The sequence below is a fragment of the Salmo trutta genome, chromosome 29, assembly GCF_901001165.1.
Source record: "Salmo trutta chromosome 29, fSalTru1.1, whole genome shotgun sequence".
NCBI lineage: Eukaryota > Metazoa > Chordata > Actinopteri > Salmoniformes > Salmonidae > Salmo > Salmo trutta.
Genome location: NC_042985.1, coordinates 26,006,687 through 26,034,243, shown reverse-complemented (window position 1 = coordinate 26,034,243; position 27,557 = coordinate 26,006,687). Strand labels below are relative to the sequence as shown.

The 27,557-nt window shown below is 43.9% G+C and overlaps 1 protein-coding gene and 1 pseudogene across 1 annotated transcript in view; both read left to right on the top strand.

Annotated features, from left to right (window-relative positions):
• LOC115167240 (disintegrin and metalloproteinase domain-containing protein 10) overlaps positions 1-27,557 on the top strand; it is a 97,268-nt gene that overhangs the window by 11,299 nt on the left and 58,412 nt on the right. Inside the window, exon 2 of the mRNA XM_029721447.1 lies at positions 17,441-17,591. Within this exon, the coding sequence (XP_029577307.1) occupies positions 17,441-17,591 (151 nt within the window). The remainder of the gene's footprint in view (positions 1-17,440; positions 17,592-27,557) is intronic.
• Positions 24,703-25,788, top strand: LOC115167745 (sideroflexin-3 pseudogene; annotated as a pseudogene).

The following is a 27,557-nucleotide window of genomic DNA, read 5'->3' as shown; positions in this document are numbered from 1 at the left end:
TTGTATTTTTTATTTTTCTTCTTTGAGGGTGGACTGTGGGAGGGGTCTCGAGTGGTTGAGGGACAGCTATTGGGGAACTGTGGGGGGATCTTGGGTTCACATTTTTTTTCCCTGGTGGGAGATCTGTCAACGTGCCCTTGAGCAGGGCATTGACCCTGGATGCTTCTGTGTGTACCTCTGAATGGGAGTCTGTTGGATGACTGGTATGGTGTAGTTGTTGAGGGGCTTCACTGCAAGTATATTGTATGTTTTGGATATTAAATAAAATAAAAAAAAGTGTAAAATATATGGATGAGAAGTGACAGTGGCTAAGATGCAATACATAGTGAAGGATACAGTATATACATATATGTAAACATTCTTAAAGTGGCATTGTTAAAGTGACTGCTGTTCCTTTTTTTTTTTTTTTTTTAAGTGGCCGGTGATGTCAAGTCTGTAGGTAGGCAGTTACCTCTCTGTGCTAGTGGTGGCTGATGTTTAGCAATCTGATGGCCTTGAGATGGAAGCTTTTTTTTTCAATCTCTCTGTACCAGCTCTGATGCACCTGTACTGACCTCGCCTTCTGGATGGAAGCGGGGTGAACAGGTAGTGGCTCGGGTAGTTGTTGTCCTTGATGATCTTTTTGGCCTTCCTGTGACATTGGTGTTGTGGGTGTCCTGGAGGGCAGGTAGTTTGCCCCCGATGATGCGTTGTGCAGACCGCAGCACCCTCTGGAGAGCCCTGCGTTTGTGGGTGGTGCAGTTGCTGCACCAGGCGGTGATGCACCCGACAGGATCTTATGGGAGGGAGTAAAGGGAAGAAAAATAAGACCTTTCGATGTAATATCACTGCTATTGTAATGTCATAGGTTTCCTGGTTGACAGTATTGTGGACCTCGGCAATATGGATGCTGAATGGTTTTTGTGTTGAGGCATTTGTATTAATTTTAGAAGCAGGCATATTTGTTCTCTCCAGTACCATTTTTAGGCGTCTTGCTTTAATATGTACTAATCCAGGTATTCCCAAACTGGGGTACGTACGCGCAATGCCGTCAGGGGTACGCCAAATACTTTTTTCAATATTTAAAAAAATATTCTTCACATTTTCAAACAGTCCATTTAGTAAGGCCCGCGTCCAGAGTCACATACCAGCTCTGTCTACCTGTTGACGACGTAAGTTGTTCTGCTTCCACGAGGACATCCAATGCTAACATCAGTAATTCTACATTTGTTGTTAGCCCAGCTACAATTGACACTGACAGTTGTGAATCTGATGCAGCCGAAGAGCTACTGCCCCCTTACCCGGTAAAGCACCGAACAACAGACAGGGATGTTGGACCGTTGAAGAGGTGCAAATATGATGAGAACTACATTGATTTGTGGTTCACTTATATTGGGAGTAGTGCCTTTCCTCAGCCACAGTGTGTTTTTATGTGCAAAAGTACTATCTCACAACTCAGATGAAACCTTCACTCTTGCGCAGACATTTAGAAACAAAATAAGCCACAGGAGATGACTTTCGAGTAGTAAGACATGTATAAAAGCAACAGATACCATTTAATTAGAAGCATCTTATATGCTGAGCTACCGAGTGGCTAGGACAGGCAAGCCCCATACTATTGTGGAGGACTTAATTCTTCCTGCTGCCGTGGATATGGCTGGGGGAAAAGGCAAAAAAAACTATACAGACAATGCATGGCAGGAGATGTTTTGCAACAATTACTGCTTCGCATACAAGCCAGTGAATTCTATGCATTACAGCTGGATGAGTCAACAGATGTGGCCTGGCACAGCTCCTGGTATATGTCTGTTACGTTTGGGGGGGGGGTCAATTAAGAAAGACATCCTCTTCTGCAAACCACTGGAAACCAGGACAACAGAAGAGGATATTTTTAAAATACTGGACAGCTTTGTGACATCAAATGGACTTTGGTGGTCAAGGTGTGTTGGTATCTGTACTGATGGCGCAAAAACCATGACAGGAAGACATAGTGGAGTGGTAATGCCCGTGCAAGCAGTTGCTCCCGACGCCACTTGGGTACACTGCAGCACACACCGAGAGGCTCTTGCTGCCAAGGGAATGCCTGACAGCTTGAAAGACGTTTTGGACACTACAGTGAAAATGGTTAACTTTGTTAAAGCAAGGCCCCTGAACTCTTGTGTATTTTCTGCACAATGCAATGATATGGGCAGCGACCATGTAACACTTTTACAACATACAGAAGTGCGCTGGTTATCAAGGGGCAAAGTATTGACAAGTGTTTTTTTGAATTGATAGACGAGCTTAAAGTTTTCTATACTGACCATAATTTTCACTTGTCTGACCGCTTGCTTGATGACGTTTCTCACACGACTGGCCTTTCTGGGTGATGTTTTTTCTCGCCTGAATGATCTGAATCTAGGATTACAGGGACTCTCCTCAGCTATATTCAATGTGCGGGACAAAATTGAGGCTCTGAATAAGAAGTTGGAGCTCTTCTCTGTCTGCATTAACAAAGATAACACACAGGTCTTTCCATCACTGTATGATTCTTTTTTTGTGTGCAAATGAACTCAAGCTTACGGACAATGTCAAATGTGATATAGCGAAGCACCTGAGTGAGTTGGGTGCGCAATTACGCAGGTACTTTCCCAAAACTGATGACACAAACAACTGGATTTGTTATCCCTTTCATGCCCTACCTCCAGTCCACTTACCGATATCTGAACAAGAGAGCCTCATCGAAATTGCAACAAGCGGTTCTGTGAAAATGTAATTTAATCAGAAGCCACTGCCAGATTTCTGGATTGGGCTGCACTCAGACCATCCTGCCTTGGCAAATCGCGCTGTTAAGACACTGATGCCCTTTGCAAACACGTACCTATGTGAGAGTAGACCGCATCAAGCAACAATTCAGGAAACTGAAACATGTAGCCAAGCTTAAACAATCACGATTACCAGTGATGTTTTACTGACAGGGACCTACCAGTCATTGCTTATCAGACTTACCACATTGGTTTGTTGACACACCGTTTCCTCTGCTGCTTTCTTTTGTGGAGAAACTGTGACATGGTTGGCTAGTTTGTTCATTCTGAGACTTGTGACATGGTGCCTGACATTTGTATTTCTATAATGACTGTTCTAACATTCCCTGTCAGTTTGTTTTTCTGGCTTTTTTCAGAGTGCATGGTTCTTCTACCACTAGTGTTTTGACTTGCAAATCAGTTTCCTGAAAGTTTATTATTATTGTCTAACATTGACCTGAAAATGGTTCCTGCGTTTAAATCGTGTTCCAGTGTCAAATCACTATTCCTTTCACAGCAATATCCCTTTCAGCTGGGAGCTGTAAGCAGCATCACATTCACTTCTGACTTCATTATCACTAGGCTCTTTGCTTGTTAACACACAGACTACTAACTTGCCCTGCCTCTTGTTTCTTTGCTCTCTGCATCATACTCAAGTGGATGTTGAGCAGTAAGACTAGAATTTAGAAATCCACTCCAAACCGCAATGTTTTTAGGTGTGTGTGTGTGGGTGGGCCTAGTCTAGTTATACTTTTGTGCTGAACCCTCAGCACCTAGAAACATGCCTTCACATCACAATCTCCTTTGGTCTCTGACATGACTTTCCACAGTAGGCTAACCTAGAATTGTGTGCAGACATTGTGCTGTGTGCCATAATAGTTGCTTCATAATTATTTTAGCATCACATGAGCAATGGATCCCACACCCTGTACAGTAATTCAGATGAACCTCTTCTAAGCATGCATGGAATGAGGAGGAACATTGTACCTACATGTGGACATGGCATTGGTCCACACCACAATAGTAACCACCAATGCCATGTTTCCACCCCTCAGTAGTCAATGGCTGGATGTCTTGTCAGGGATGTTGGCTAGTGGTTTACCCATCACTCACAGTGTTGTTGTATGGTGCAATAGCAACCAGGAGAACAAGTGGTGGAGCTCTGAGCCCTCTGGCCTGTCAAACAACCTGCCTTTACCCAGCATGTTAATGTATGGGGAGGGTGAGTCATCATGACCCAAGCTGTTTCCACTTCCTCTGTTCCTGTCAAGGGGTTCTATCTAGCCTTTCAAGCTTGGCACCTCCGTGTGTGAGGATGAAGACTTCACTGAAATACTATTGACCAAGTCTACACTATGAAGCCCACATGCATTACGTGTCATTGACTGCTCTGGTAATTTGGGCTAACAGGTGCATTCCAGCAGGATACAAATAAGGAGTAGCCAACATTTTTTCTTGCAAATAGTGTTAGCCCTCCTTGTCCTTTACCCTGCCAACCAATTCAAAGTCAGTGACTACCTGCAACACTATTCAAATGGTTTGACTAGGCAAACAAAATTCTTGTATTGGCTAGGCATAGGCCTATGTTGTTTCTCGATTTGAATATTCCAGAGGGTTTTACATTAACTTTTTGTGGCTGCTAGATAAGGGAGGAAATTATGTTAATAAATGACTTGCTAATTATCCCTGTTTTTTTTTTTATGTCATGAAAACACTTCCTTATGCTGGCATATTCAGCACTGGGGTCACAGTCCTCACATGCCCCTCCCTTCCTCCGGACAGTGACCCAACACACAGATGTGGTGGGTCACGGAAAGGAAAACAAGAGGCACGGCTGTGCCATGGTAACAGTTAGGTGTACATTCCTCCAATGGGTTTTCTCAATGAAAAAACCCATGAATCCACTGGAGTCGTATGTGGTCTGACAGCTGAAGGGACCGTGGTGTTCCTGCCATACTCTATCTCTGACCGTTTCCCTGTTGATTCAGTTTGTCCTGGGCAGCTTTGGCTGCTGTAGGCTGGGCTAGAGTGGGTTTGTACATAACAGGCTACATATTTCACTTTTAGGACAGAGGTTTAACAACTGATGATAAAATGAGTATCACTTGAAGGCATATCCCCTGAAACTGTACATTGTACCAATAGAGGGCAAAAGATATCTCATTGTCATGAAGTTTTAAGGTATCTTTTTTCTTTTCTTCTTTTTTTGTAACTGTGAATAAATTGTTGAAACATCGGTTCTTAGGAACTTTCAGTGTTGCAATTACTAGGGCTGTGATGATGCCTGTATCACAATATTTTTTTTCCATGGCAAAAATGAAAACACAAAGCAGACAAAAACCTCTTTGGTCTTTGAACAATCTGCTCTATTTAAGTTGTGTGCTATAGCCTGGAAATTAAATAAATGTGACTCTGGATGACAACATTGATGTTTTGTTTCCAACATTAGGGCTGTTTTCCTAAAGAAGTTAAATTCACTTCATGTTTTGTTTACTTGCCACGGTACTAACATGTATCGCCATACTGGGATCATCCCGGCCTGAACAAATATTAAAACGAGGACTAACCTTGTTCTTTAACCAAACATTTCAATTAAACTAAAGGCTGTTTTGCATGATAGTGTTGTCAATATTTAATGTGTATCACTTCTCAGAAATACCAGCCCTTGCCAAATTGAGCCATATACAATGAGCTGTCTTTTTAGTCAAATAATTGCATTTCTCTCTTGTCTATTCTGCTTTATTCCACTGGTGTTGCATGTTAGTTGGCTGTGTGGGACAATGCATAGGAGATGTCATGCCCATGTATGGGGGTTGATGGAGGCAATCTGAGCGTGCTCTGTTTTGTTTTCATACAAGGCCCCTCTGTTTCCTGATTTGATTCATCTTCTAACCTTGTTCTCACATTAAAAAGCCCACCAGCTCCTGTGTTTCTGTCCATCAGTGTGCCACGGTCTAGATTGCTACTATCATTAGCCCTCCCCCCAACAAATAGACTAAGAAAAGCTAGTGTAAATCTCTGAATATTTTCTCCCTGACTCGTTCATGAACATGTCATGGCAGGCCGGGTGTGGCCCCTGCTTGTTGAATAGTTTACTCTTGCACACTGGGGCCACCATGACAATACAGTCTGTCTCTGTGTGTTTTACTGTGGGACCATTACCCCAGCAGCACTGTATGAGCTCCTCTCTTTAGGTAATTATTCCCAGAGCTGTGAAGCACGGAGTGTCCTCTTCATATCAAACACAGCATTAGCTGATGACCATACATTTCTTAATGGTGTTTTAAAATAGCTTCTCAGGTAGTAGGCTAACACATCAACAGCAGTGAGAATCTCTGAAAGGAACCGGTCATCTCAGCCAATCTCTTTTGAATATGTTTTTTGTATGGCTACTTTGTAGTCTCCTTGCTTATGACGTTATAGACGGGTTGGTTGTTTAGCAACAAAACTGGCGCGCTTGGCAACTATGGGGAAAGACAGACCAGGGTTGGCTTAGATTATAAACAGCATGTAAACTATATTTAGTCTCCAATGTTTATTGAAAAAAAAATAAACATTTGCACAATGAGCTTGTTGTCTCTCAAATACATCGTTACAGTTGTTTGTTAGCTAGCTAGTGAATATTAGCCATATTAGCATAGACGTGACATCAGTAAAAACACCTCAAAACAAGACATGGTAGAGAGATAAAACTTGCCAAAAAAAGCCACCTATGATTCCCACATGGCAGCTTCTTGTCATTGTTGCTAGCTATCTGGCCATCCAGAATCACAACAACATGGCCTTCTGCCCCATTGAAGTGTGCACATTGTTTTCATGACGATGTCAGCTAACCAGTATACAGCCAGCTAGCAGGTGGACTGCTTAAACAGCAACTCATTTGGCTCCTATCCTCAGGTGTGTTCGACTGTTTGTATCTGACCATTCTTTAAAGCCTTTGTTGACTAGGAGTGGACCAATGATAACGCTTGGTGGATAAGCTGTTCTGTGTGGCGGTGAGTCTCGTGCTCCAGCTGTGTGTGTGTGTGTGTGTGTGTGTGTAAGCCTGTTTAGCGTGGCTACCGCGCTTCGTGGTAGAGAGTTGAGACGCTGCCCTGGTGTCGCTGTGAGAGCCAGTCCCTCCCTGGCCGTGCTCTGTCTTCATTACCCAGAGTTGTGTGGAGGCACACTGCCAGAGCTTGCTCTTTAGCATCTCAGTGTCACAGCACTTTAATGAAATTGATGGCCTATGTCTAAATCTGAGCCCGTCTTCATGCAGCTGAGTTCACTCCTCTCAGGATTATGCTTTGCCTCCACAGTTCTCTCCACTGTCACGCTTAGCCGTACTCTTGACTTGCAAACTGAGGGCTTCATCAGCGGAGAGCTTGGAGACTGGGTTGATTTGCTCATTTACCAGGCTTGGGACTGTCTGGGAGACATTCCTACCTGCCTCGGCTCTCGCCAACCTCTTGTTTTAACGCTATTGTTTTTTCACAAAAGTGGCAACGGTTTACTTTTTTTGTATTTTTTGACATATCCCTCCTTTTTAAGGATAATCTTTTTTTCAGATGTTTATTCATCTAATCTCCTCAGATCCACTTCTAGTCTACAGATGCATTCTGGAGGTAGAGGAAAATCGAATGTGGATGAAGGTTTATTCTCCCCAGATGAAATAGTCTGCTGTCAATGCTCTCCCTTCATAGAAAAGCATTGTTCCTTTGCTACACTGTTGTGCACTTAAAAAGTGTTTTTGTGTTCGTCTAGCAGATGTGATATATATATATATTTTTTGTAATTTCTCCCTCAGTATTTCTTGAGCCCTTTCAAATTCAAATGTTTAAACGCTCTCAACTCTGATAGTACACAGCTGTCAGGGAAGAGGCTGTATTTCCCACTTCGGCAGGATCCTAAGGAGACCCTCAGTGTGAATGAAGTGGGATCATGTTCCCACCAATGGGCAGCTCTGAAGACACCAGACTGGACACACACAGTCTAGCCCTACTGTCCGGACTGACTAGTGAGAGGAGCAGTTTGAACGTTTGCCCAGTGTTGCCAAGCTGTCTGGGCAGAGGAATATTCTCAGCTAGCATCAGGCAGTATAGTAGACAGTCTCAATAAAGCTCTAACACTGCAACCAGCCAGCATAGCATCAGTCAGCCAACAGCTGAGCTACATATGAGCAGGAGCCAGTGTGCTGTTCCTATGGGACTAGCTTTAATTTTAACCTGAAAAAGAACTGAATGAATAAGTGATGTCTGCTTCCATCCCGTGCTGATTGCTAAAAGTGTGACCGTTGCATCTAAAAGCTCTTTAAAAGCCTCCTGGTTCTACATTAATGTCTCCTCGCTCTCCTGTAATGTAACAGGGCACCACACAGTGACAGACGCACAGGAGAGAGAGTAGTCTCGTGTGGAATTGCGATGCATGTCAGTGTCCCACTCTTAACGAGCAACGTTTATCCCCTAGCCAGAACTAGATAAGTGGAGAGTTTTATCACAGCCGAGCAGGTGGAAGCAGGGGCCGCGCCGCTGATGCCTCCGGGAGAGCACTCCATCTAACGCAGCTGATGACTACAAAGTTTTTAGTGATTTCTCCTTTCTTTACTCTGTGCAGGTTTGCTTTGCTCAAACTGTGAAGGAGTTTTCCTCATGTATTTCAACCACAATCACTGTAAGGAGAATTCTAAAGAACTGGAACCCTCTAGCTTCTGATCTAGGCTATATGCTTATAGGCTAAACATACACATAGGTAGTACAACTGTTGGAGTGCACCAAGTCTTTGCCTTGCCTTATGAGCAACCTTGACAATCTATAAAGTAAACTCCCTTACCTCAGAGTGGAAGATGGCTTTTTGGTCTAGTGGTATGGTTTACTCTGGAGTAGGGCTGTCCCCGACTTAAAAAACCCCCGTGACAAATCAACTTGAAATGGGGCCATGTTTACTGGTTGCTCAGGAGGTAAAGGAGAAGTCAGGTGTGTGGAATAAATGTGACTCATTGTTGAAAATACTGGAGATCAAGAAAAAGGTAAGGAGCAAGTGCTACGTGCATGTTATATGTGCTGTATAGATGACTATAATTTCTGTGAATGTTTGGAACAATGTAAAGAAAATAAATGTGTACCAGAGTCATTATTATTTTTTAAGCCTTTATTAGAGCAGTCGACTAAATTGGGTCAGCCGTACTCTGGAGTGTGGCGTACTGATGACCAGGTTTTGATAGCAGTCGGTTAGTAATGGTGGTACTCCTCAGCTTTATTGAAAAGTATGTAAGCCTTTTTCATGTCTTAGTCGTGACAGACTTTCAGCATGCTTATAGAGAAGACCACTCTATGTACTGCGCTGACACAAATGATTGGTGGAAATAAATTGATAAGATTGTCAAATCAAATTTTATTGGTCATATACACATGGTTAGCAGATGTTATTGCGAGTGTAGCAAAGTGCTTGTGCTTCTAGTTCCGACTGAAGTAATATCTAACCAAGTAATTTAGCAACTACCTAATACACACATCTAAGGAATGGAATAAGAATATATACATAGAAATATATGGATGAGCAATGACCGAGCGGCATAGGCAAGATGCAATAGATGGTATGAAATACAGTATATACATATAAGATGAATAATGCAAGATATGTAAACATTAGTGGCATTATTAAAGTGACTAGTGATCAATTTATTAAAGTGGCCAATGATTTGAAGTATGTATGTAGGCAGCAACCTCTCTGTGTTAGTGATGGCTGTTTTAACAGTCTGATGGCCTTGAGATTGAAAAACAGCTTCTATCTCTCGGTCCCAGCTTTGATGCACCTGTACTGACCTCGCCTTCTGGATGGAAGCGGGGTGAACAGGTAGTGGCTCGGGTGGTTGTCCTTGATTTATCTTTTTGGCCTTCCCTTGACATCGGGTGCTGTAGGTGTCCTGTAGGGAGGGAGTTTGCCCCAGGTGATCTGTTGTGCAGACAGCACCACCCTCTGGAGAGCCCTGCGGTTGTGGGCGGAGCAGTTGACGTACCAGGTGGTGATACAGCCCGACAGGCTGCTCTCTATTGTGCATCTGTAAAAGTTTGTTTTTGGTGACAAGCCAAATTTCTTCAGCCTCCTGAGGTTGAACAGGCGCTGTTGCGCCTTCTTCACCACACTGTCTGTGGGTGGACCATTTCAGTTTGTCAGTGACGTGTACGCCGAGGAACTTAACACTTTCCACCTTCTCCCCTACTGTCCTGTCGATGTGGATAGGTAAACAGCTCCCTCTGCTGTTTACTGAAGTCTGCTGTTTACACCCCCCCCAACCTTTTTTATTTAACCAGGTAGGCCAGTTGAGAACAAGTTTGTTTTGTTGATGTTGAGTGTGAGGTTGTTTTCCTGACACCACACTAACGAGTGCCCTCACCACCTCCCTATAGGCTGTCTCATTGTTGTTGGTAATCAAGCCTATTACTGTTGTGTCGTCTGCAAACTTGATTGAGTTGGAGGCGTGCATGGTCACGCAGTCATGGGTGAACAGGGAGTACAGGAGGGGGCTGAGCATGCACCCTTGTGGGGACCCAGTGTTGAGGATCAGCGAAGTGGAGATGTTGTTTCCTACCTTCACCACCTGGGGGCTGCCCGTCAGGAAGTCCAGGACCCAATTGCACAGGGCGGGGTTGAGACCGAGGGCCTCAAGCTTAATGATGAGCTTGGAGGGTATTATGGTGTTGAATGCTGAGCTGTAGTCAATGAACAGCATTCTTACGTAGGTATTCCTTTGTCCAGATGGGATAGGGCAGTGTGATGGCAATTGCATCGTCTGTGGACCTATTGGGGGTGGTATGCAAATTGAGGTGGGTCTAGGGTGACAGGTAAGGTGGAGGTGATATGATCCTTGACTAGTCTCTCAAAGCATTTGTGACAGATGTGAGTGCTACAGGCAATAGTCATTTAAATAAGTTAATTTTGCCTTCTTGTGTACAGGAACAATGGTGGCCATCTTGACGCATGTGGGGACAGCAGTCTGGGATAGGGAGAGATTGAAAATGTCCGTAACCACACCAGCCAGCTGGTCTGCGCATGCTCTGAGGATGCAGCTAGGGATGCTGTCTGGGCCGGCAGCCTTGCGAGGGTTAACACGTTTAAATGTCTTACTCATGTCGGCCATGGAGAAGGAGAGCCCACAGTCCTTGGTAGCGGGCCGTGTCGGTGGCACTGTGTTATCCTCAAAGCAGGCAAAGATTGTGTTTAGTTTGTCTGGAAGCAAGATGTCCGTGTCGTGGCTGGTTTTCTTTTTGTAGTCTGATTGTCTGTAGACCCTACCACGTACGTGTAGTGTCTGAGCCGTTGAATTGTGACTCCACTTTGTCTCTATACTGACATTTCACCTGTTTAATTGCATTACGGAGGGAATAACTATACTGTTTGTATTCGACCATATTCCCAGTCACCTTTCCATGGTTGAATGCAGTGGTTCGCGCTTTCAGTTTTGTGCAAATGCTGCCATCTATCCATGGTTTCTGGTTAGGGTAGGTTTTAATAGTCACAGTGGGTACAACATCTCCTATGCACTTCTTTATGCGCTGATTATTCAGTGAGCGAGTGAGTTTATAAGTCAATATTATTCTCTGAGGCTACCCGGAACATGTCCCGGTCTACGTGATCAAAACAATCTTGAAGTGTGGATTTCGATTGGTCAGACCAGCGTTGAATAGTCCTTATCATGGGTACATCCTGTTTGAGTTTATGCCTATAGGAAGGGAGGAGCAAAATGGAGAAAATGGCTGTTGTGGTATCGGCTTGAGGGGGGATATACACATGGCTGTGACAATAACCAACGACAATTCTCTTGGGAGATAATTAGGTTGGCATTTGATTGTGAGGAGTTCTAGGTCAGGTGAACAAAAGGACTTGACTTCCTGTATGTTGTTACAATTACACCACGAGTCGTTAATCATGTAACATACACCCCCGCCCTTCTTCTTCCCGGAGAGATTATTTCTGTCGGCGCTACGCACAAAGAATCCCGGTGGCTGTACCGACTGACAGCATATCCCGAGAGAGCCATGTTTCTTTGAAACAGAGTATGTTACAATCCCTGATGTCTCTGTGGGAGCTGTACTGTTAGATTTCAGGGCAGCCTTAGCTATGATTGACCATAACCTGTTGTTGAGAACTTGTGTTATGGCTTTTCAACCTCAGCCATATCGTGGATTCAGAGCTATCTATCTAATAGAACTCAGAGGGTTGTCTTTAATGTCAAACATGTAAATTATGGTGTACCCCAGGTAAGGTTGCACATTTTGGGAATATTCAGAGGTGGGAACTTTTTCCATGGGAATAAATGGAAATTTATGCAAATTAATATTAATACCATTTCAATTTTATGTTTTTTTGCAGTGGATATATTTACCATATCATATGGAGACAGAAACATAAGGTAAAATGTTTATCATAAGTAGACATAATTGCAAATGATTAAATCCTTCCAATAGAAATAAAAACAATTTTAGTTACGAATTGAACTTTTAATTAAATGAGTTGACTCTTCACATGGGATGATTTCACTGAACAACAAAATAAAGGGAATATTGAACAATCCCCAATGATCCATCGCGTCTCCCAAAAACGTTTTCAATAAACATCTGTAAAATGATAGTCTAGAAACTAAAGCTTTGGTTGTCTTCCTCTCAGGCTTCCATGTCTTCTCCCTGGACCTCCTCAATGTCCACCTCTTGAACATCTGACTGAGGCCTCATCTTCACTGTCACTTTCCAACCTTGTTGAGGATGGCTTGTTGTCAGGCTCAAAAAAACTCAAATTTGCCTGGATGGCCACCAATTGTTTAACCCTTGTATTGTTCAGCCTGTTGCTTGCTTTGGTATGTGTGTTCCCAAACAAGGACCAGTTGCGCTCTGAGGCGGCTGATGTTGGTGGGATTTGGAGGATGATGGAGGCAACAGGGGAAAGAGCCTCAGCTCCACAAAGTCCCTTCCACCAGGTGGCTGATGAGATATGTTGGCACGACTGCCATATTGCAACTCCATCCCAAAGCCCTTGCTTGGAAGTGTACTTCGCCAGGCTACCAAGAACCTTGCCCTTATCCAGGCCAAGGTGGCGAGACACGGTAGTGATGACGCCATAGGCCTTGTTGATCTCTACACCAGACAGGATGCTCTTGCCAGCATACTTGGGGTCCAACATGTACGCTGCGGCATGTATGGGCTTCAGGCAGAAGTCTTCACGCTTTTTTATGTATTTCAGAACTGCAGTTTCCTCTGCTTGGAGCAACAGTAAAGTGGGCAGGGCAGTACGGATTTCTGCTCTTACATCTGCAAGCAGAGTCTGAACAGCAGACAGGATGGCATTGTCTCTCTCAATCCGTGCAACTGCTATACGTTTCAGGCTGCTTACCATGCTCTCCCAAAACACATCCAGGAGGATCCTCTTCATTGGGCTGTCCATATCGGCAGTCTGTGATATGGCCATTCTTGGAGAGACTCCTTCCCCTCCAGGAGACAGTCAAACATGATGACAACACCACCCCAACGGGTGTTGCTGGGCAGCTTCAATGTGGTGCTATTATTCTTCTCACTTTGCTGCTATAACTTGATGACCCTTCACATACCTAACCATTTCCTTGGCTCTCCTGTAGAGTGTATCCATTGTTTTCAGTACCCTGATGTCCTTCAGGAGCATATTCAATGCATGAGCAGCACAGCCAATGGGTGTGATGTGAGGGTAGGACACCTCCACTTTAGACCAAGCAGCCTTCATGTTCGCAGCATTGTCTGTCACCAGTGAAAATATCTTCTGTGGTACAAGGTCATAGATGACTGCCTTCAGCTCATCTGCAATGTAGAGACCGGTGTGTCTGTTATCCCTTGTGTCTGTGCTTTGTAGAATACTGGTTTAGGGGTGGAGATGATGTAGTTAATTATTCCTTGCCCACGAATATTCGACCACCCATCAGAGATGATTGCAATACAGTCTGCTTTCTCTATGATTTGCTTGACCTTCACTTGAACTCTGTTGAGCGCTGCATCCAGCAAATGAGTAGATAAAGCATGTCTGGTTGGAGGGGTGTATGCTGGGCGAAGAACATTCAGAAATCTCTTCCAATACACATTGCCTGTGAGCAGAGGTGAACCAGTTGCATACACAGCTCGAGCAAGACATTCATCAGCATTTCCCTGTGTGAAACTGACTGCATAAAATCCTAGTGATTTCCCCGTAGATATTAAACAAAATGCACATGGTTTTAGCCATTTGTTTAAAAAATTAAAAAAATAAAGGTTTTGTTTCCTATGTACTGTAGAAGACTGTCATTTGAACTGTGGGAAACAGACTAGAGAAAGTCAGCCTGAGAACTGGTAATGAGAGTGTAAACCCTCAAAGGTGGTTAAGCATAGATTTTTATTTTTTAATTAAAAAAAAAAAGAAATATAACCTTAACTAGTCAAGTCCGTTAAGAACAACTTCTTATTTACAATGAAAGCCTACCAGAGAACAGTGGGCAGAACAACATATTTTGACCTTGTCAGCTCGGGGATTCGATCCAGCAACCTTTCGGTTACTGGCCCAATGTTCTAACCACTAGGCTACCTGCTTCCTAGATTAGTAACTTGATTTGATTTATTAGGATCTCCATTAGCCGACGCCAATGGTGACAGCTAGTCTTACTGGGGACCGACATATAATGAAAAATGCATTACGAAAGACTTCACAATTGACATACATTTCTAAGAACATTAATATGCAGTGTGTGTGTGTGTGTGTGTGCGAATGATCAGTTCCACATACATGTCAGTACATACACACAACAAGTAGGTCACGTGGAGGTGACGTAGGAAAAGGGTTGCAAAGGGTCGGAAACTTTCTGATGCCTGGAACCCCTGCTAGGAGCTGGAAATGATGAGAATGGTGTTTGTGTCAGATAATAAAGTGGTCTGAGTCAGCAGGAGGCAGAGTAAAGGGTGTCTAGCTAGCTGCTCTTGATGGGAATCACTCTCGGTCTCTATGATGGGAAGGGGAGTGGGGATATCATTGGCAGCACACTGCAGTCTTGTGGAAGGTGTTTTCCCCAGCATTTCAACACTGTAAATATCTAACACACACTCAAAGAATGCATTCAAAATGTGTTTGCGGTAGCCAATTGTTTCAATTGATTGTTTTGACTATTGCTGCAGCAGTTTTAGATGGGAAAAGTGAATATAGCAAATATTGAGCTGAAAAATAACCATTTGGTCTCTGTAGGATCTTGTGGGTGTCCTTCACAAGTGAAGCTATTCTTAGTCCCAAAAACAGTGCTTCAGGAAGTAACATCTTTATCCAAGGAAGGATGAAATGGAAAACACGCACACGCCCACATGTTAAAGTGTAGGTGATAGGCTGTAGCCAATGCACATAGGCTGTCATGTCCAGACCAATGCTGACATGAGAGAGGCCCCTAAAAATGTAGCCAAACTTGAATGACTTTTAATTGTGTGTGTGCTAAACGCCAGTCATGTTTGGCAAATATAATATAGGATCATTAATAATATCTATTGGCTTGATTCTGTCGACATACTTCAGTCACTGTTCCTTCAGATAGGCGAGAAGTGCCAGTGCCTGTTGCACACTGCAACATCACCCACCTTGCAATCTTAGTGGATGCAGTCAACATTTTGTAACTATTTTACTGTAAACTTAATTGTTTAAAATCTGGAAGTTCTTTTTTTTTTTCATTTTATGAAGCATGTCTTACTGTGTTCTGACCATAGGAATGTTACGGGGTTTCGTTTAACACGTCCTCATGCATTGAAACCTGTTTCTCATGTTCTCATCTTTCTTTCGTTGTCCAGCACCGAAAGTCACAATCCTAGTCATATTAACAAACCGTCTTTAGATCTTACCTCTTACTAAATTCATATTTTCGTTTCTGTCATGTGAAACTGCTAGCATTTGCACTTTTGAGAACGGTGTTTTCCCGCTAATTGCATTTTGGAACATTTGCGCCAATAGCCTACTGCCATGTGCGAATTGCTGCGCTTATAATGAATGTGAAGAAATAAACTATTAGGCTATCAACATTCTTAATCTATGCCTTCTGACCTGTTGCATCTGCCTAATTTCTTTTAAAAGTTTTTTTTTTATGTATAGTGGTTGTATTAAAGTGGGCTCTATCGCGTCCCAAAACGGTCCCAGAGTACGTTTTGGAATATTTAGTTATTGCACAGGACAAGCTGACCAATGGAATAGGTTAACTTTTCTACCCATGGGGGATAGTAGATTGACATAGGCTAGTGATTTTGCTGTTCTTAACTCATTCTTGTTGGCTGACGAACGGTAAATGTGGACAGTTCTTCTGACATCTTATATGCGCCTCGGAATTTGATAAGAGGGACGCGCGCTGCAGCACGCCTATTGTGTCTTCACTAGTAGCCAACTTCAGAGCTGCAATGCCTGTGAGAAGGACCCGATCACGTGACGTTCATTGGTTAATAAGAATTGAGATATCTGAGCGAGCCATGTGAGTGAGAGGTTCTTCGGAGCACGGTGATTAGTAGCCGGAAGAAGGGAATTTATTAAAATTATATTCAGCCCAAAGGCACAACGGTCACTTTTGCAGCAACGGTTAGGGTCATTGACGGGGGCATCGACGGCCTGATCGTCAGCAAACGTGATGATGGAGTTGGTGTTGTGTAAAGCGAACGTATGAATTAGGCTATTATATATTTGTTGCCCCCCCCCAGCCAGTACATCAAATTGAATATGCTCTGGTGATTTTAAAATGTATAAAAAAAAGAAAAAAATCCCACGAAATTTAGAGGGAAACAAAAAATCTTTCTCTGAAGTTTGACAAATGGCAATTTTTCTGTGTTGGTGGAGTTTCTCTGCTGTAATGTGTTTCTGAGAGCAGGGGGAGGGAAGATGAGACTGGGGCTGGGGATTGGATCACATCAGTGTAGAGATGCCTGGAACCCCTGCTAGGAGCTGGAAATGATGAGAATGGTGTTTGTGTCAGATAATAAAGTGGTCTGAGTCAGCAGGAGGCAGAGTAAAGGGTGTCTAGCTAGCTGCTCTTGATGGGAATCACTCTCGGTCTCTATGATGGGAAGGGGAGTGGGGATATCATTGGCAGCACACTGCAGTCTTGTGGAAGGTGTTTTCCCCAGCATTTCAACACTGTAAATATCTAACACACACTCAAAGAATGCATTCAAAATGTGTTTGCGGTAGCCAATTGTTTCAATTGATTGTTTTGACCATTTGCTGCAGCAGTTTTGGATGGAATGGGAAAAGTGAATGAACAAAATATTAAGCTGAAAATAACCATTGGGCCTCTATAGTATTGTACTATCTTGTTGGTGCAGGTGTCCTTCAAAGTGCAACTATTCTTAGTTCCAAAAATAGTTATTGAGGAAGTAACATCTTTATCCAAAGAAGAATGAAATGGAAAACACACACACACACACACACACAGTAAGTCTGAATCAATGGTGAGAATGAGAGAAATTCACACAGCCTGCTGTTGTATTATTCATAACATACTTGTGAATCTAGTCAAGGCTAAAGCTTTCATAATGAGGGATTATGTGTCATGGTCTCGGGTTAAAAATAATTCCTTATAGACGTTTTGAGGTAGTGCTGTTCTGAAGGTTTGTCACTGCACCCCATGCCTATCAGGAATGAGTTGTTTGACATTTTAATTGGCCATTAAAAGCCTGTTTTCACCTCGGTTCCTGCAGGTCAGTATGGAAACCCTCTGAACAAGTACATCCACCACTATGAGGGCCTGTCCTACGACACCGAGGCCCTGCACAGCAACCACCAGAGAGCCAAGAGGGCCGTCTCGCACGAGGACAAGGTCCTGCAGCTTGACTTCCACGCACATGGAAGGTACGTCACACTCTTTAGTCTACTGTACATTAAAAGTTCATAAGAGATCTAGCGTTAGCCTGGTTGCCAAATCTGTTGTGCTTTAGCCAACTCATCTGATTTATTGTTGTCATGCCATTAATTGACTTATCATTGAATGACATGACAATGTCAGTCAGAGGAGTTGGATAGAATACAAACAGATCTGGCTTCTGCTTTCCAGGTAAGTCGAGCGTCACGCCCAACTCAACCTGTCGATGCTCGTAGTAAATAACTGACCTGTGACGTGTTTTCCTGCATGAGCAAAAGCTTTTTTCAAGGGAGGAATCGCCCAATGAAGTCTCTGTGTGGGGTTTTGGATTACAGGAATATCTTAACATCCTGACCGCTGGAATCTTGTGAGAAAACATTGTATTTCCCACACTGGCTGGGACATTGAGAGCAGTGTGGTAGTCTGGCTTGGCATTGTACACCAGCGTGATGCATGGATAGCCTACTGGAAGACAGAGGGTGTTCTCTGGTAACCAGGCCTAAAGTGTTATATTAGCCTGCAGCAAGGCCCCCACCTATTCCTACCAAACGTTTAGTATTCTGTCCTAGGCTGACTCTGCCTGTCTGTATGTGGAATGAGTTGATGGTTATTGGGTTAATAAATCATGCCGATTGTAGTCTCCAGCTATCTCTGACCTTGACTGATATGATCACCAAGGAGTTTTTCCAAATCACATCTTCTCAAAACACAAACCTAGAGGTTAATATGAAGAGATAGAAAAGATGTGCATACATCTAAGAGAAGGGCTGCTGTCTGGTTTTTGGTTAATCCAAAATGCTTTGTTTGGGGAATGATAGCCAGGAGCTCGCTCTTGCTCTCTCTCGACCCCCCCACCCCACCCACCCACATAATCTGTTTCTATTTCAGATGGTAGATAGTCTTACTGATTTTGGGACTGGCAGTCCATGTTACCACCTGTCTCTTAACTAAGTTGACCCTCACCCTCCCAACAGCGCAAAATCCTCTCTGTCCTCCTCTGACAGTTCACAAACCGTCAGTACAGGACTGTGTATTTATTCTGCCAGCTCTGTCCTCCCTCTCTCCACTTTGTCACGGGAGCGGTACTGAGTCCTGACCTTTGTGTGGATTCACTCCCAGTGAAGGGAAGGGGGTATCGTCCTCTTGTGTAACAGACACCAGCAGCACCTCAGGCGGAGGCAGGCAGAGCAGACTGTAGAGTATTTCTTTTGGGAGCTGCAATACAGCTAGACCTATCTGTTAAAGAGTTGTTTACAGAAACTATCTCTGCTATAGTGTTACCTACCTTCTAATCCCAAAGCTACTGGGCAGAGGACTCTTGTCACATAGGCTACCATGTTTCTTTAGAAGGTATGTACAACATCATGTGCATGTCACTTTCCTGTCAAATGATGACCCATCCCCTGGCTTAAATCACATCAGTCCTATTCTGTTCAAGTAGACCCTAGTTTCTCTTTCATAATGGCACCATTTTATGTTTTGGAAACATTTACTTGGGGTGATCACTAGAGGTCGACCGATTTTAATCGGCATGGCCGATTTCAAGTTTTCATAACAATCGGTAATCAGCATTTTTGAATGCCGACTATGGCCGATTACATTGCGTTTCACGAGGAAACTGCGTGGCAGGCTGACCACCTGTTACGTGAGTGCAGCGTCTAAAGGACCTTGTGGCTGCAAGGAGCCATGCTAAGTTGCTAGCTAGCATTAAACTTATCTTGTAAAAAACAATCAATCTTCACATAATCACTAGTTAACTACACATGATTGATATTACTAGGTTAACTAGCTTTTCCTGCGTTGCATATAATTAACGCGGTGCCTGTTAATTTATCATCGAATCACAACCTACTTCGCCAAACGGGTGATGATTTAACAAAAGCACAATCGTTTTACGAATGTACCTAACCATAAACATCAATGCCTTTCTTAAAATCAATACACAGAAGTATATTTTTTTTAAACCTGCATATTTAGTCATGTTAGGCAATATTAACTAGGGAAATTGTGTCACTTCTGTTGCGTTCATTGCACACAGAGTCAGTGTATATGCAACAGTTTGGGCCGACAGGCTCGTTGCGAACTGTGTGAAGACCGTAATTAATTTGCCAGAATTTTACGTAATTATGACATAACATTGAAGGTTGTGCAATGTAACAGCAATATTTAGACTTAGGGTTGCCACCCGTTCCATAAAATACGAAACGGTTCCGTATTTCACTGAAAGAATAAACCTTTTGTTTTCGAAATTAGTTTCCGCATTTGATATAGCAGTCTGACTGAGTGGTGGTAGGCAGCAGCAGGCTCGTAAGCATTCATTCAAACTTTACTGCGTTTGCCAGCAGCTCTTAGCAATGCTTGAAGCCCAGCACTGTTTATCAACTCCTGAGATTAGGCTGGCAATACTAAAGTGCCTATTAGAACATCCAATAGTCAAAGGTATATGAAATACAAATGGTATAGAGAGAAATAGTCCTATAATAACTACAACTTAAAACTTCTTAACTGGGAATATTGAAGAACTGGGAATATTGTACCACCAGCTTTCATATGTTCTCATGTTCTGAGCAAGGAACCAAAACGTTAGCTTTTTTACATGGCACATATTGCACTTTTACTTTCTTCTCCAACACTGTGTTTTTGCATTTTTGAAACCAAATTGAGCATGTTTCATTATTTATTTGAGGTTAAATAGATTTTATTTATGTATTATATTAAGTTAAAATAAGTGTTCATTCAGTGTTGTTGTAATTGTCATTATTACAAATATATTTATATTTAATCGGTCGACCTCTAGTGATAATACAGCTTAGCGTTTCTGCTATCTGTATTTCCAGCTAGCAGGTTTGTGTTCTCCCAGGGATGGTGAGATAACAGGCTGCAGCGGTCACTTCCTGGTTCAGTCTGTTTCAGAGGACCGTTTCATTCACTTCTTGTTCTGGAGATAGCCCTGCAGGTGTTCACATTGTCTCCCAGTAGCTACACCAGATGGGTGGAATGGGCTAGTATGTCAGTTAGCAGTCACAAAACACTGGCTCCTCTCTGTAGAACAGAGCTCATAATTACTCAGTGCCTCTGGACATAAAGGGGAACATGCAGCTTTTCTGGAGCCGGCTCGTCTTGTACACCTCCCACCCTTCGCTGTGCCTCGGACGAGCTTATCACCAACCAACACATTCAAACTGGGACACATGCATACATACATGCAAATGTACATCCATATACGTGCACACACACACATTCTTTCTCATTGTGTGTGATCCCAGTGTGGTTGCGTCACTGTCACAGCTATTAGAAAAGGTATTTCACCCTGTCTCATTCTCTCTCTCTCTCTCTCTACTTCTCCGTGGCCTGCTGTGTGTGTGAAAGGGTGTTGTGAGACCTAAAAATAATCTATCCCAGGAGCCCTGTCATTTTTCAACACATTCCCTCCTCTTTTCTTCACCACTGTCTTCTGAAGGTTTTGTGTGGGGGACTGATCAGGATACCCCCTACTGTACTGCTTCCACTCTGCATCATGACATTATTGGCCCTATGGAAACAGCAGGAGCTGCTTGTGTGGGAGGCAGTCACAGCTAACGTTAACTTCATGTGAAAGTTTTCCTCAGACATGTCTTTTCTGCAAGCCCTTTGCTCTCTGCTGGGATGTCTTCACCAGTTTTCTGTCTCATCCTGGAGTGTAGTGTGATACATCAAGTGGTTTAACAAGCCAGGTGAGTGTCTGTTGTGAAGGAAAACGATTGAGAGGATGGTGCACAACAGTACACGTCTTTATTCATTCAGCCTTTTTGGGCAGTCCATCTAACATTTCCCTGAATTACCGGCATTCCAGTAATACTAGTGGAATGATTGAATGTTTGGATTGGATAGTTCTGAGGTATTTTCAGATCTTCGTTCCAGCCGTTGAGCACCGCCCTAATGACTGAGAACATGTGATGAGAGAGTAACGTCTGAGCTAGCACACCAAGGGCGGCATTCAGCCTCCGTACCCCACCCCCAATTTTTCTCTATCTAGGATGAGCTGGAGGGAGTTTCTACCAAATGTACTTAAATTGACTTATACCAGTCTGTTTCTTTTCACATCCAGTGTGAACGAGTGCAGACTTGTGGTAGAAGGGTTAAGAATCAGACTGCCCAGCTGATATTGACTTCTGTAAGTGAAGACTGAACTGCTGACTGTTTCCTCCTCCCTGTGTGACCTTTGTATTGTGTTGAGCATGCGGTCTTACTCCGCCTCCGTCACAGCCAAGGCAGTGGTGCCTGATTTATGAGGCTCTTCACAGAAAAGCCGTTTTGTATGCCCACACTCACATCACTACCACTCCCCTCCTCCCACTCCAACACTATGAGCAGCTAGATCAAGGTACCCGATATGGCAATCCTGAGGCTTTGTACAGTGTAGGATCACATGCCAGGGTACAGTACAGTATACACCAAGGGTTCAGTGCCAGGGGAGAGACTAAGGGAATTAGTGGGCACCGGCTTCTCTCTTACAAGATATTTCACCTCTCTAGGACAAATGGGATCAAATAAAGGTTCCTAGCTAACTGAAGCAAACAACCGCTACAGTAGAGCATTCCTTTTAGTAAGGGGACAGGACAGCATGGTTCAGAGAGAGGCCTACACCTTCACGTCACCTCCCAAACAGTCAACACACCAGTGGTCTGGTTCAGAGGGGAACCCCCTACATGAATTATTCTAGGCCACCATTCAGCTAGGGTGCCCGTTTGTTTGTGTGAGAGTGAGCATGTGTTCAGCATGATTGTCCTGCTCATCTATCTACCCCAGACTGGGGTTAACATGTTAAGCTGCATGCCACAGGTCAACTAACATGAACCCTGCCACTGTAATCTCTCTAAGGTGAGTTTGGCCTTGCAGTGAACTGCCTGCCATGACTGGATTGGCCAGAAGGATGGATGATTCTGCTGCTGCGTATATAGCCTGTAGTGTTTTGTAGGTGTGGGTTCTCATTTGTGTGTTTGTCTTCGGGCCTATACCTGTCTGTGTGATAATGCATTATCTCATGCCTGGTTAGTTTGGAGTCCTTTCCTTTATCCAGTTCCCCAGTCTGTCTCGGGGGTTTGGACAGGAGATAAGGGAGTGTGAAAGTCAGTCCCACTGACTGGCGGTCTGATTGTGGGCTTGAGGCTGTGCTGAATACAGAGAGGCCAGCTGTATGACTGTCAGACGCTCAGTCAGGCACTGAATCATTTATCAGTCAGCTGCTACCCTTAGTCTAACTGCACCTCTATTGGTTATAGAAACCTCCTCGACCACTGTGAAACACAGCCCTGTTTGTTTAAGCATGGACGCCGGTGTGTGTATGTGTACTGTTTGTGCGTGTACCGTTTGTGGTTTTCATAGCCTTGGCTGTTGAAAACCCAGTTTCTCTGCCATTGGATGAATGTTTCATGGAGCACTAATGATGTCAGAGCAACCTAGACAGAGCGTGGCAGAGATGGAACGCAGCGCTACGCCGGCCCCAGCCACAGCTACCCACAATGCTCTATGGCTCCCATGAGCCCTCTGCGAGGTCAGACTGTTGTGAGGAGAGCTTGGTGCTTGATCAAGAACAAGCATTTATCTCTCTCAGGTGGACCTCCAGTGCACAGCTAGTGGTACTCAGTACTGCTCCTCTCAGCCCACACCGTCTCCCAGCGCCTTGTTTACTTCATAACTAATCAGGAAATTGTTCAGAACCTTTCCTGAGAACCAGCAGCAGAAAGGAAGATCTGTTATTCTGTATTCAGTCGTTTTATTTATTTATTTTCTAGATGTTTAGTTTCTAGGTCGAAACCCCCTGTGACCATTTAGTCAGTGAAGTTCTGTGTTGGTATGATAACAATTTGATGGGAAGACTCAAAGTGGCTCTTAAACATAAAGACATTAACACAAAGTCAAACTCTTAAAATGAGTCTGTTTAGGGCTTAACGTTAACGCTTGACAAGTAAAAACACACACATCACAATATCAAACAATTACTCAGAGCAGAATTGGATCAGTGTGTATGTATATATATATATATATATATATATATAATATTTATTTATTATTATTTTTTGTCAGATTCTATATGATGTATTTTTTGTAAATTTGGTTCCTTGCATCATACAATGATGTAAAAATTGTGTTAGACCATATTTTTTTTTATTCTTCTCAAACTTTCGGACAAGTACAAAATATGCCCTACGGACACGTGGCTTAAAAAGTTAATGTCAAGCCCTGCGGTTTGTAAATGTAAGCAATATTATTTTTAAGAGGATAAATCACAAGCTAATGTTTTTATTCTTTAATCAACAAAATTGTAAGCCTATACTTTTGAGAGTTTGAAAAAGCACAAATCTGGCAAGCCTTTGTAAATAAGTGCTTTCATTATCCGGTGTTGCTCTACATGCAAAAATGTTCTGAACTTAGATGACATCCATCTGTTGTTGACAGTTGTTTCTGATGTTTCTACAAGACAGGCTTTGTAGTGCCTCTTGACTACCTGTAAAACTCGCTCTGCTGAACACTGTGAGGGGAAATGTTTTCACATAAAACTCCACCGTGTTTCACCAAGACCAGCTTTCACAACTCAGATCCTCACTTTCACTGGGCTGGAGAGATTATTATCATGGGTCAATTGAATGTATCACTCACTCACTCACTCACTCACTCACTCACTCATCCCTGGGAGGCTGCAGGGTGCAGACAGCCATGGGCCCAGTGAGATCTCTGACAGTCTCCTGAAATCCTGGAGGATTGTCACTGCTACATTGGATTAGAGTTGCAGCAGTCTGAGAGCCTTCCTCTTATGGAGTTGCAGTCTGAGGTTATCCCAGATGGCAGCAGCTGAGAGCAGGCAGGCTGGCTGTGTGTTGGTTTGGGTCTCTGGTACCCAGCGGCCCAGCACTTATCCCTGGTTTGATCACACAGCTAGGGTTTATGGGTGTCTGATCCCACCCCACTGACGCTGTTGAAGGATGACATGCCCCTGCCTCTGCTCCATCGATGACACCAAGTTCAAACGGATAAATCTGAACAGTGTAATTGCATCTGCTCTTTATCAGTGCAATTTGTCTAAAGGCCAGTGATCCATGAGACCTGGGAGTCATGGGAACGATGGTGTGGAGGGAGACCGAGGTGGTGGTGGTGGGTTTGGAGCTCATGCTACTATCCTGCACTATGTAGAGATGTACACTTTAAAAACTATTTTTTTTATAACATTTCGCACCATGTTTTATCATTGTGTGAACTGAGTCATCAACATTGCACTGACAACTATCATCATAGTAGTTTCAATTCTTACTGCTGTTCAGGTAAGGCTTCCCTGTAAAACCCTCTACAGTAATACTAAAGATATTTTCTCCAGCTTGCCGTGTTCATCCTTGTGAAAGAACCGGGGTCGATGCCTGGCAAAAAGGTCTGTCTAGTTATGAGGAAATGGCTCAAATGATGCCATATTGATTTGTTATAGTGCCTATTAATAATCAGCTGGCTGCCGCATACATCGGTGCAAGCACAGGAGCTGTAGTCACAGCCCTGGGACTAGCCAAACACCTTCCAGTTGTCATGAGACCGTTCGTTCGGCCCCTTCTTTGCTGTAGCGGCTGTCAACTGTATCAACATCCTCTTCATGAGGCAGAGGGAGCTGAAATACGGCATCCCAGTGGCCAATGGGAACTGGTTAGGAGAGTCAGTCACCGCTGCCAAGTCAGGCATCATCCAGGTGGTGGAGTCCACGATTGGCATGGCTGTGCCAGCTATGGCTGTGCCCCCTGTGGTAATGAAAGCCCTGGGGAAGAAAGCCTTCCAGTCCTAAACGCCTCAGTACAGGTGGGGCTGGTGGGTCTGTGCTTGGTGTTTGCCACTCCTCTGTGCTGTGCCCTGTTCCCACATATGAGTTCTATGGCAGTGAGCAACCTGGAGCCAGATCTTCAGGAGAGGATACGACAGAGCAGTCCGTACGCGTCTACCGTCTTCTTCAACAAAGGCCTTTAGGACCACACAATAACATGCACACCACAGACCAGCCCCCTCTGCTGGCTGGACCCCTCTACTACAGCTCAGTGGGAGCAACTGAAAGGCAAAGAGAATATTCTACAGTATTTGTTGTTCTAGGCTTTTGGATTTGATTAGGGAGATGTGACGGTGAGGGGTGCGTTTCAGTCCTACCACTAAAGTTTTTCTCATTGTAGATGAAGGAAAGGAGACAAGGGGAGGAAGCTACTTTGAAGTAATGAGACACAGCCAAGGCGAGAGCAGTCACACTGCTATGACAAACGGACAGTGGTTTGATTTGGGTTAGTTTTTAGTGTGTTTATCGTCCATGGGGTTTTGGGATGTTTAATTACTGACTGCTTTGAATTTTACTGAATGATAAATCTTCTCAAATCACCCCAAACTAGATACATTTCACCCCTCGTATTTGACCCCAGAGATTTTCTTTCTCCCAAAAATGTGTTTATTTCGCTTGTTCATACACTTTGCGCTGTGTGCACTAAAACCATTCATGACTTGCAATTAGAAAATAGTTTAATTTAATCAGCTAGATAGATATCCACAAGTTGGCTCAACTGTAGTCTGAAGTACAGGTAGTAAAATAAAACAGTTGGTTTATGAGCACAATATAGACTGACCCGCTATTAAATCCCTTTTTTGGGTCTACCAGTACCAGGGTTATTTTTTTTATATATATATTATTAGTTTTATTTACCCCTTTTTCGTGGTATCCAGTTGGTAGTTAGTCTTGTCCCATCGCTGCAACTCCCGTACGGACTCGGGACAGGCGAAAGTCGAGAGCCATGCGTCCTCCGAAACACAACCCAACCAAGCCGCACTGCTTCTTGACACAACGCCTTCTTAACCCGGAAGCCAGCCGCACCGATGTGTCAGAGGAAACACCGTACACATGGCGACCTGGTCAGTATGCATTGCGCCCGGCCAGCCACAGGAGTCGCTAGTGCGCGATGGGACTAGAACATCCCTGCTGGCCAAACCCTCCCCTAACCCAGACGACGCTGGGCCAATTGTGCGCTGCCCCATGGGTCTCCCAGTCACAGGGCAACTGCGACAGAGCCTGGACTCGAACCAGGATCTCTAGTGGCACAGCTAGCACTGCGATACAGTGCCTTAGACCACTGCGCCACTCGGGAGGTCCAGGGTTTTGTTTTTCATTGCGAAATGTTTTTGCTACAGTGTGCCCTAATCAACATTACCCACTTGACTAGCACAGCTTCCCGCTCTCTCCACTGCCATTGGAAGCGTACTTACACACACACACACTGTCCCACCAGATAACCTTATCAACTCCTCTCATCTTAGTGCACAGGGTAACCCTGTGCGTTTTTGTAATCTTTTTGTGTTACCAAGAAAACCTTTTTAGATGCAATGACACTGCATGGGCACTCCTAACTGATTTCAGTTAGCACATTCCTAGTAGCATTGATGATGATATGCCAGAAAGCTTTATGTAGGACAGGATCTAGGCCTAATGTTTCAGCCCCATATCAAGACCTTGTGGCTTAGAGCTTTGGGCCAGTAACCGAAAGGTTGCTGTTTCAAATCCCCGGGCCGACTAGGTGAAAACATCTGCCAATGTGTCATTGAGCAAGGCACATAACCCTAATTTGTCCTGTAAATCGTTCTGGATGAAAGCATGTGGGCGTGCCAGGGGGAATAACAAGCAGTAAATCTAACCTCTTATCACTGGAGGGCTGCTGGGTAGATACACAGGTGCTCTCCTTCTGTCTCTCTCATGCTCTGTGGATCTCTCTTTTTCTCTCTCTCTCTCAGCCCTTCCCAACCTGTCTCTCTCTCTCTCTCTCTCTCTCTCAGCCCTTCCCAACCTGTCTCTCTCTCTCTCTCTCTCTCTCAGCCCTTCCCAACCTGTCTCTCTCTCTCTCTCTCTCAGCCCTTCCCAACCTGTCTCTCTCTCTCTCTCTCTCTCTCTCTCTCTCTCCTCTCTCCTCTCCTCT